The 11,686-nt window shown below is 43.6% G+C and overlaps 1 protein-coding gene across 1 annotated transcript in view; it reads left to right on the plus strand.

Moving 5' to 3' along the window:
- The first annotated feature begins 10,964 nt into the window (after window positions 1–10,964).
- Window positions 10,965–11,686, plus strand: part of LOC108296661 (60S ribosomal protein L8-like) — a 54,401-nt gene continuing 53,679 nt past the window's right edge. The window contains exons 1-2 of the mRNA XM_037735273.1: window positions 10,965–11,148; window positions 11,236–11,684. Coding sequence (XP_037591201.1) covers window positions 11,011–11,148; window positions 11,236–11,684 — 587 coding nt within the window. The 5' untranslated portion in view covers window positions 10,965–11,010. The remainder of the gene's footprint in view (window positions 11,149–11,235; window positions 11,685–11,686) is intronic.

An 11,686-nucleotide genomic window follows, 5' to 3' on the forward strand; every position in this document is an offset into this window, starting at 1 on the left:
CTTCCTTCCTTCCTTCCTTTTTTTTCTTTTTCTCTCTCTTTCTTTCTCTTCCTTCCTTCCTTCTTTCCTCCCTCCCTCCCTTCCTTCCTTTTTTTGTTCTTTCTAAGATGGGACATCACTATGTTGCCCAGACTGAAGCGCAGTGGCTGTTCACAGGCACAGTAACAGTGCATTACAGCCTTGAACTCCTGGGCTTCAGTGGTCCTCTTGCCTCGGCCTCCCAAGTATCTGTGACGACAGGGACTCATATTTTCTGAATCTCTAGTTGGAAAACATAACCTAACAGTGGACTTTTGTCTCTTTGGCATAGTTTTATTATAAGGCTTTGCACTTTAATTAACTTGATTGCAATTTTTTTAAATGCGAAATTCCTGGACATTGAGACTCTTTAAGAGAGAAATGAGATTAAACATTTAAAGTAAATTCTGACCTTGAAAATAATGGCTTTAATAGTCACCACTAAGTGACTTTAAACCACTAAGTGACTCCCTCACTATAATTTTTTGTACCATCATAAATTTTGCAAATACTTTTATTTTAATTTCAGGCTGGCTTAGCAAATAGATCTGGAGTGGCTTTAGGGATAGGCGGTTTGCCCAGTTGCCAAAACTTACCTCTCAGTTCACTTGTTAATGCCTGAAATTATACCATTAAAAATTCATCCCTTTGGTCTAAGGCTCAGTTCCCTGCTAAAATGCAAATATCGCTGGGATAGACCACACTTAAAATAACGAAAGTCATTTATCTCTAACTCTTGTATCAATGTTTAAATAGAAAAAAGAAAAGATGTGATGCTTAAACCACATGAAAGAAAAGAGTCTGGTAAAAATATATATAAAATCTAGATGTGCTAAGTCGACGGGACACTTTTTCCTAAACTTTGCCCTGAAGGAGATTTGGAACATAGGATTTAGCCGGGCAATGCAATCTTACTAGGCCTGCATATGGAGAATAGAAGCAAACAAACAAAAAAACAAGAAAATACTTCTTAAAACACTTCTTGATGTTTCTGACCCAATCACAGTAAATAGCTGATAATCTCAAAGTAAACTGCTTCTGATGTTTGTTGTTTAATATTAAGCTGCTATATTTAGCATTACTAGATAAATAAATCTGTTCCTGGCCAACACTGGAATTACAGAACCCAAAAGGGCTATAGGAAATTCTCCTAGGTAATTGACACATTTAGCTGAATCAGTGATGAATTAAATACCTGATGGTGCGATATAAAATTCAGGAGCCAATCAACCACGTATGACCAAAAGAGAATCACCTGTGATTGCCTCAGAAAATCAAAGTACTGAATATCCCATTCAAATCACATCTTGAGGCTTGAAGAAGGAAGCTGAGTATAAAGTCAATAATGGCTGGGTGCAATGGCTCGTGCTTATAATCCTAGAACTTTGGGAGGCCAAGGCGGGAGGATCACTTGGGCCCAAGGAATTAGAATTAAGATTGGGCAAAACGGTGAGATATCATCCCTAAAATAACAAAAAATCAAAAAATTAGCCTGGCATGGTGGCATGCACCTGTAACCCCAGCTGCTCGGGAGACCAATGCAAGAGGATTGCATGAGCCCAGGAGTTAAGACCAGCCTTGGCAACAGAGGGAGACTCTATCTCTATTTATTTTTTAAAAAATTAATAAAGTCACTAAGATGATTAGAATTATATTGCCTTCCCAATGCAAAAAGAAGGATGGAGGTTAAATCCTCCAGCCCATTAAGTAGTGTTCCTGTCCTAGGCGAATGGGGTAAAGAGTGTAATTTATCCCAAGGTCACAAGTTAGATGTTAGCTTCCCTATGGTGGGGGGAGTGTAACTACAGAAAAGAGCTTGGAAACCAAAATCTAGTTAAAATAAAGACTTGTACATTACAGGAAGCATATATTCCTACATCAATGCTATAGTGTGATTCCACCAGGGAGTTGGGGAGGAAAAGAAGGAGGAGGGCAGGGGATGTACTCAGATGGCCCATGGGGTCAAGACTTCCTAGAGGGTTAAGAAGACACCATCAAGTTGGTTTATAACTGGCCTGTGAATGGGAATCTTTCCAATGACAACTTAATATTTTCTTCTTCCTCCAAATTGTGTGTCACTTCAGTTAGTGTCAAAGGTGGGCTGGTAGGAGGTGGGACAGATAACCCAAGTAATCAACTTAAGCATGTTGGAGAAAATCTTTTACTGTGATGTCACCAGCAAATTGGTCTTTATGTGGGACTCATTTTGGGGAGCTATGATCTGTGGAGGAGAGAGGTGAAAAGGTAGCTCTGCTCTATATGTGAGTCCCCAGGCCACTCTATGGAAAGGTGCTTTGGGATTACAGTGTGGACTAGGTTTCGGAATCCCCAGTGTATTTGTTGGACAGTGACCTTCATTAGTTTCAGAACCTAGTCTGGAAATAGCTTAATCTAACAGGGATAATATTATTGAGTTGTGTCTTAAGACCACTGGCTGCAAAGTATATTATATGGAAAGTAATTGCAGGCCAGACACAGAGTCTCACATCTGTGATCCCAGCACTTTGGAGGCCAAAGGGAAAGGATTGTTTGAGGCCAGGAGTTCGAGACTAGCCTGGGCAACAAAGTGAGCCCCTTTCTCTACAAAAAAAAAACAAAAAAAAAAAAAAAAAAAAAAAAAAAAAAAAAAAAAAAATCAAAAACTTAGCCTGGAGCGGTGGCGCATACCTGCAGTCCCAGCTATATCAGAGGCTGAAGTAAAAGTGTATCCTGAACCCAGGAGGTTACTACACTCCAGCCTGGACTGCAGAGCAAGACCCTGTCTCAAAAAAATAAAAATAAAGAAAGTAATTGCTAAGCAAATGGCAAACAAAGGAATTCTGATGAATTCTTCCAGTTACTCCTCCTACATAGAAGTGTTCACTTTACACAGTGTGATACGTGCCCCTCTCTCTGTTCTTACCTATTGGGCCCTGTATTTGTTTCCTGGGGCTGCTATGACAAATTACCACAAACCTCGTGGCTTAAAGCAATAGAAATGTATTGTCTCACTGCTCTGGAGAACAGAAGTACCACATCAAGCTGCTGTCAGAACACTGCTCCCTCCGGGAGCTCTAGGGGGAGAATCAATTCCTTGTCCTTTCCAACTTTGGGTGGTTGCAGGTGTCCTTGGCTTGTGACCACATCATTCCTATCCCCGCCTCCCTATGGACCTTGCCTTCTTCTCTGTATGGGTCTCTATCTAATCTCCCTCCACCTGTCTCTTAAGGAAACACACAACTGCATTTAGAGCCCTCCTGGATAATTCAATGCAAGCTCTTCTCAAGACCCTTAGTCACATCTTCTGCTATATAAGGTGATATTCACTCTTTTGCCATATTCACAGGTTTGGGGAGTTTAAAATTGAGTACAATTTTGGGAGAACTTTTTTTTTTTCTGCCTATTACAGGTCCAAACCACCAGCCTCTTAGGTTAACTTTTGGAAACTTACCTTGTAAAGGTCATCAACATAACGTTTATTTCAACGCTAGTCCCAGACCTCAGGCAAAGCTACATCTAAGACTTGGAAGATTAAGACTTAACGGTTGACTTGAGCAATGGCCCTCCTTTTTTTTCTCTCTGTTTATAACATGCAGCCAGCTTTTTTTCTTCCCCAAAAAAGTGAAAACATTGATTCTCAACCATCTTGAGATCTGGGAAGAGTAATAAGAGAAACCAAGTGTTCGATCCTCCTTTGTACTCTTTCTTTTAGATGAACCAGGGTTCTGGTCAAGGATATAAAAGTGTATTTATAATATGCCTTAGTCTTAGAAAATTTATACGAAGGTGTGTATTTTTCTCCTCCATTGCCAGGACTGTAACCGAGCTCTAGATATAAGTGTGCTGTTTCAACATTTTCACATGCTGAGGGGCTCTAATGTTCATATATTAGTTTTCTCTGGAAACTTATTATTGTACACATTTTTCTATCTTTTGCTGTTTTTTTGTTGGCCTCAGTCACCCAGATCCTTTTCTCTGTAAAACCACATAGCACCAGAGAATAAACTGAAGAGAAATAAGAACTTCTAAAAGTACTCCGGAAAAAAAAGTGAATTAACTATAAAATTGATCTTATAGTTTTGCAAAAGTTGATATATGGGGGAATGACAGTTACTCAATCTAATATTTGAATAAACACTATCTGGCATTGAGCATAATTTCACATTTGTTGCCAAGAAATGAATACATATGTATATTTTTTCTGGTAATTCAGAGAATGTTTTAAATATGATATAGATATGTAAATGTATTTGGAAGTGTCGTTCAAGACCAAGAATCATTTGCTATACTTGGTGTGGCAAGGCTTTAGGAAGTCACTGATGCTCAACCCTAGCTGTATATTAAAATCCTCTGAGAGCTTTTTTAAAAAAATACCAGTGTCTGGACTCTACCCCAAAACAATCAAATCAGAATTTCTGGGAGTAGGGGTGTTGTTATTGCTGTTGTATTTTCAAATCCCACAGATGATTCTAATTGTGGAGCCTACATTGAGAATACAGATTCAGTGTTCCTTATACTGATGAGGAAAACAAGACCTATGGAGTAAGGTGATCTGCCTACTTTCTGCCTATGAATGTAACCAACAATAACAAAAGAAAAGGCTGCAAATAAGCAGCAAGAAATAGTAAATAATTTTAGATAAAATTACTGTAGAGAGAAGGAAGGGAGACTGCCAGCAGAAGCAGAAAGGGCTCTCTGGCTGCCAAGGGTGAGGATTGTGAAAATGTAAATCCTGCTTAAATCCTTTATCGCCAGACTGTGTGCATACCAACAAGCCGGCTTTAGAAAAATATATCTATGAAACTGCTTCCTAAAAGTTTGAGGTCTGGGGGAAGACAGAAAACTCCGAAATTCCAGAACTGGCTAGTTAAGGAAATAAAAGCTGGGGACTCTCCACAGAAAGTAATTTCACCGTGTTAGCTATCTTTGGGCTTATTTGTATTGTTTTTAAGTTTTACTGTGACTTGTGTATGTTCTTCAGAGAGTGGTGAGTTGAAATCGTTATCATCTGATGACAATTATTACAAATTTCCTGTCCCCATTTTCCATAGTCTTATTGTCATCATTCCCGCAAATAAAGGGAAAAAAAAGCTAAAAATTATTTTAATTTGATTAATGGCCATTTTGTTACAGGAATCTTTTCCCTTAGATGAAACAAACCACTTGACTATTGTTTGATTCATATCAAAATAAACTGTAAATTTCAGTTTTGTTTTCTTTTTTTTTTTTCTTTTCCCGGGTTTCTCCCCCTGCCTACTATTCTCAGGAACTTTCATCCAAGGTTTTGATGTGCTAATTTGCTCATCAGTACCCCCTAGCCTTCCTTGGTTTAATTAATAAATATTTCCTGTTGACAAAGGAAGGGGAAACAGAAGTCTAATTCACGAATTTGGTCATTGTGTTTCTCCCCACTGTGACCCTCACTTGAAATTGGTCTTGAGTCTTATCAGCCGCTCTGTTTTAGGCCTCATCATTTGCATGTCAAATATATCGTTGTAAGCAGGCTGCTTGCAGCCCAGGCCTGCAGACGGTTACAGAACCAGCTGCCCACTGGAGGGGCGGGGAAACATCTGTAAACCCACTGTGATTGCAGAAAAAGAATGAGAACAGAGGATCGCCCTACTCTCTCCTCTTCAGGCTCTCCAGAAATCCAGGTCTTCAGGTGACCTGTTGTCATACATTTGGCTTATGTATTTATTTACTTACTGAATTTTTAATCTGAGTATTTACTCTTCTGAAATTAGAATGAGAACACAAGATGCTCTAAACCTTCAACTTGAGTTTCTTGTCTTCAAAACCTCACGTAGCCACTAAGGATGCTTTAGCAGATCCTAATAGGGACATAACTGAAAAGCATTATCATTACAGAGAATTACGATACATAGGAACCATCTGACTTCACTATGATAGCTGACTTCAATAGAGCTTCCCTTGAAACCACTTTGTTTTCTCTCAATTAAGGACAGGCTGGTGGTGGCTACCGACTCAAATTAGGTCTCCCTTCCCTTTTCTAGGAACTTGGGAGCCGGGCATGGTGGCTCATGCCTGTAATCCCAGCACTTTGAGGGCCGAGGCAGGTGGATCACGTGGTCAAGAGATCGAGACCATCCTGGTCGACATGGTGAAACCCCGTCTCTACTAAAAATACAAAAAATTAGCTGGGCATGGTGGTGCGTGCCTGTAATCTCAACTACTCGGGAGGCTGGGTCAGAAGAATTGCCTGAACCCAGGAGGTGGAGGTTGTGGTGAGCCGATACCGTGCCATTGCACTCCAGCCTGGGTAACAAGAGCGAAACTCCGTCTCAAAAAAAAAAAAAAAAAAAAAAAAAAACTTGGGAAGTTGGTTTACAAAATTACTAGTAGCACCATAATTCTATTCCCATCCTTCATATTTGACCTGCCCACATTTTTCAATCCACCCCCTTCCTAGGATTCATCTGTTACTGTTTACATGATACCCTGTGTTTATAAGAGTCCTCAGAGGTAAGATGCAAATCTCTGCCAGGGCGAAAGATGTTTCAAAGATTTTAGAATTGTGTTCCTAAGCTGTTTTATTCGTATGACCCACATATCTGAAGAGCGCTTTAGAGATGTGATCTCAGGCGCTTGAAAACACAATAACCAACCAAGAGCCAGCGCTAAAACTGATATCTAGCTTTTGGTGTTGTCGTTGTTTTGTTTTTCTTTTTTTTTTTTTTTTTTTTTTCTCCTTTGCCGGAGTGTATTAGCAAGATCTCGGCTCACTACAACCTCCACCCCACTACAACCTCCACTTCCTGGGTTCAAACAATTCTCCAGCCTCAGCCTCCCAAGCAGCTGGTACCACAGGTGCCCACCACCACACCCAGCTAATTTTTGTATTTTTAGTAGAGACGGGGTTTCATCATATTGGCCAGACTAGTCTCAAACTCTTGACCTTGTGATCCACCCACCTCAGCCCCCCAAAGTGCTGGGATTACAGGCATGAGCCACCATGCCCGGCCAGATGTCTAGCTTTTAAGAGGTCCATGCACAGCCCCAGAAGCAGAAGTAGCAGGAAAATAATGCCATGGACTATATTAATTATGAGCTTAGAAGTGGCAATATTGCAGTGGAAAGATACGTTTTGGTTCCATTCGAGTTACCGAATGAATTAGGCAGGAGCATTATAAAAAAATACTGTGGTTCTTTATCTCAGGCACTGTTATCTAGTGCACTATTACTTGGGGTAGTGGCAAGAGCACTCCATTTCGAGGTTGAAGATCTGAGTTTTATCTCAGCTTTGCCATCAACTAAACATCTGCCATCTGAGCAAGTTCCACTCTGTGTGTGGACATCCATTTCTCCATCTGCAACATGAGACACTTAGATTACATGGACATGCATTAAACTTTGATCCTCAGACTTGTTACCAAGTGCTCCTTAAAAAGATTTATGGACTGAGAAGCAGCATCCCTGCTCCTTCCAGAGTCTCCAGCTGGTTCAGCCCGCCTGCCTCTACCCCTGCCTCCACCATGATCATCACGGTGACACAGAAGTCCTGCAAGGTGTCCACCTCTGGCCTCTAGGCCTCCAGCAGCCGCTCCTACATGAGTGGGCCCAGTGCCCACATCAGCTCCTCGAGCTTCTCTGGAATGAGCAGCAGCAGCTTCCGGGGTGGCCTGGGCGGAGGCTACAATGGGGCCAGCAGCAAGGGAGACATTATCAACATCACAGTCAACCAGAGCCTGCTGGGCCCCCTTAACCTAGACATGGACCCCAACATACAGGCCATCTGCACCCAGGAGAAGGAACAGATCAAGACCCTCAACAAGTTTATCTCCTTCATCAACAAGGTACACTTCCTGGAGCAGCAGAACAAGATGCTAGAGACCAAGTGGAGCCTCCTGCAGCAGCAGAAGACGGATCGGAGCAACATGGACAACATGCGTGAGAGCTACACCAACAACCTCAGGTGGCAGCTGGAGAATCTGGGCCAGAAGAAGCTGAAGGTGGAGGCGGAGCTCAGCAGCATGCAGGGGCTGGTGAAGGTCTTCAAGAACAAGTCGGAGGTTGAGCTCGATAAGTGTACAGAGATGGAGAATGTATCTGTCCTCATCAAGAAGGGGGCGGAGGAAGCTTACATGAACAAGGTAGAGCTGGAGTCTCGCCTGGAAGGGCTGACTGACGAGGTCAACTTCCTCAGGCAGTTGTATGAAGAGGAGACCCAGGAGATGCAGTCCCAGATCTCAGACACATCTGTGGTGCTGTCCATGGACAACAGCAGCTGGACACGGACAGCATCGTTGCTGAGGTCAAGGCGCAGTACAAGGAGATCACCAACCGCAGCCGGGCTGAGGCTGAGAGCATGTACCAGATCAGGTATGAGGAGCTGCAAGAGCTGGGGCTGACCTGCGGCATGCAAAGACTGAGATCTCCGAGATGAAGTTCAGCTGGCTCCAGGCTGAGATCGAGGGCCTCCAAGGCCAGAGGGCTTCCCTGGAGGCCACCATCGCAGATGCCCAGCAGCATGGGAGCTGGTCGTTAAGGATGCCAACGTCAAGCTTTCTGAGCTGGAGGCCGCCCTGCAGCAGGCCAAGCGGGACATGGCGCGGAAGCTGTGTGAGTACCAGGGGCTGATGAACGTCAAGGTGGCCCTGGACATCGAGATCACCCCTGACAGGAAGCTGCTGGGGGGCAAGGAGAGCCGGCTATAGTCTGGGATGCAGAACATGAGTATCCATACGAAAACCACCAGCGGCTATGCAGGTGGTCTGAGCTCAGCCTAAGGGGGCCTCACAAGCTCTGGCCTCAGCTACAGCCTAGGCTCCAGCTTTGGCTCTGGTTGTGAAGAAGATCAAGACCTGTAATGGAAAGCTGGTGTCTGAGTCCTCTGACATCCTGCCCGAGTGGACAACTGCAGCAGCTCCTCCCAGCCTGCCCCTCCCAGCCCACCCCTTGTGTGGGTGCCCCAGAGCCTGGGAGGGAGGCCACTGTGCAGGGGAGCATGGGGAATGGGAGACCCACCTGAGGCTCAGCCCTAGCCCTCAGTCCACCTGCGGGGGAGTTTACTGCCTGGGGACCCCTGTTGCCCATGCCTCCAGCTACACAACAATTCAATTGCTTTTTGTGTGTGTGTGTCCAAAATAAAACCTCAGCTAGCTCTGAAAAAAAAGAAAGATTTATGTGGCCAGAGAGTTTTTGAGAATCATAGCGTTATACACGTATGCACGCTTTCTCGGAGATTCACAGTAAACATTAGCATACCAAATGCCTCCATGAGACATTCTAATAAAGCTTTACAACAAATACCAATTTAACTGTTTAATCTAGTGTTTCCCAAACATATTTTACCAAGAATCTCATGTGTGTTCTAAACAGCTTGGGCAGTCCTGGACAAGATTTCCTAAGGGCCTCCCAGCTCTAATGGGCCCGACCCCTGGTCAGGCATGTCAGGGTTGCTTATCAGGGCCTAGAAGTTAGTAGCTAAAAGAAGACCTCAGGTGGGGTGCCAAGGCTCATGCCTATAATCCCAATGCTTCAGGAAGCCAAAGCAGAAGGATTGCCTGAGGCCCCGGGTTCAAGACCAACCTGGGTAACATAGCAAGACCCAGTCTACACAAAGAACTTAAGAAGTTAACCAAGCACGGTGGTGCACTCTTGTAGTCCCAGCTACTTACGAGTCTCAGGCAGGAAGATTACTTGAGCTCAGGAGTTCAAGGCTACAGTAGCTAGGATCCCATCAATGCACTGCAGCCTGGGCAATAAAGCAAGACTCTGTCTCCAAAAAAAAGCAAAGGAGAACTCAGAAACCAGACAGCCTGGGTTCATATCTATAGTTTTCTACCATGTTGCTTTGCAACCTTAATCATGTAAATTTAATTTATCTGAACTAAAGTACAGACAGAAGAAACTAACTGTACTTTAGTTCCTTCTCTGTAAAATGGAGATAATAATATCATCTGTTTCATAAAGTCACTGTAAGAATTGAATGTGTTAATGCAACATATAAAATGCTTAGTAGATTACGTAGCAGCTTGTTAAGTGCTGTGTGTGTTAACATTTGCAATATCCAAAACCCTTATCTGATGCAACAGCCTAAGAGAAGAAAGAGTGAATGAAAGAAACTGCCATTTGCCGGGGATCTACTGGTTTTCATGCCAGATGCTTTACATGCATAATCTCATGAAATCTCCACCATAAAACTAAGACAGAAATATATTCTTTCATTTTACAGGTGAGTAAAACAAAACTCTAAGGTATTCAAGAATCTACCTGATGTCACATGAAAAAATATTAAGATGAAAAAATTAGTCTCAAATTCAAGCATCCTTGACTTCACAACTCAAGTTCATTCTAACACATCACACTGCCCTCAAGAACAAAAAGTAATAAGCTTTCTGCCATTTTATAGAGGAAGAATGAGGCATATAAACTAAAATATTTCTCAGGATCACATAGTAAGACTCGAATTAGAAAATAATTCACATCGTGTCATTCACCTCTGGACCCTAAAAGCAAAGGGACATGTGAAAAGGGGAAAAAATGTATCTCTTCATTTTGATCAGGCTACAACTTTTAAAGTTAAGATGATTTTCTCTTTTAATTAAGCATCTCCTGTATATATTATGTCACACTTTGCAGAGATTTTGGTCTTCCCTACCTGACTCAGATTATGCTTTTAGAGAAGCATAGGTCTGAGGTAGACATTTAAAGGTGAAATTAATTCTACTGCCTCCAGAAAGAATGGGATCAAAATAATTCTCAAACGATAATCCCTTCCCTATTCTACTTTTAAATATTCAGAGAGGAAAATTCTGTGACTTTGGTTGTTAAAAATTCAAATATTAAGGATCTATTCAAAATGTCATTGTATGCAAGGACCTTTGAGACGTTTGTGAAAATAAAAATACATTCATCAAAAAAATAAAATGAGGAGAAAAATAGAATAAGAAGATGAATTGATTTACAATGATGGAGCATAGTATTGTGCATTAAGAACTGAAATTCAGGTGTTTCCTCTTTCGGCCACGCTCGGGAGCAGGACCCGTCGCCATGGGCCGCGTGATCCGTGGACAGCGGAAGGGTGCCGGGTCTGTGTTCCGCGCGCACGTGAAGCACCGTAAGGGCGCCGCGCGCCTGCGCGCCGTGGATTTCGCCGAGCGGCACGGCTACATAAAGGGCATCGTGAAGGTGCGGAGCGCCGGGCGGGGCGGGGCGGGGCGGGAGGGGACGGGACACCCGGCCGCGACGCCACACTCAAGCCACCTCGGCCCACAGGACATCATCCACGACCCAGGCCGCGGCGCGCCTCTTGCCAAGGTGGTCTTCCGGGACCCGTACCGGTTTAAGAAGCGGACGGAGCTGTTCATTGCCGCCGAGGGCATTCATACGGGCCAGTTCGTGTATTGTGGCAAGAAGGCTCAGCTCAACATTGGCAATGTGCTGCCTGTGGGCACCATGCCTGAGGGTACGATCGTGTGCTGCCTGGAGGAGAAGCCTGGAGACCGTGGCAAGCTGGCCCGGGCATCTGGGAACTATGCCACCGTTATCTCCCACAACCCTGAGACCAAGAAGACCCGTGTGAAGCTCCCTTCTGGCTCCAAGAAGGTTATCTCCTCAGCCAACAGAGCTGTGGTTGGTGTGGTGGCTGGAGGTGGCCGAATTGACAAACCCATCTTGAAGGCTGGCCGGGCCTACCACAAATACAAGGCAAAGAGGAACTGCTGGC

The sequence above is a fragment of the Cebus imitator genome, unplaced genomic scaffold, assembly GCF_001604975.1.
Source record: "Cebus imitator isolate Cc_AM_T3 unplaced genomic scaffold, Cebus_imitator-1.0 Scaffold20, whole genome shotgun sequence".
In the NCBI taxonomy this organism is placed as follows: Eukaryota; Metazoa; Chordata; class Mammalia; order Primates; family Cebidae; genus Cebus; species Cebus imitator.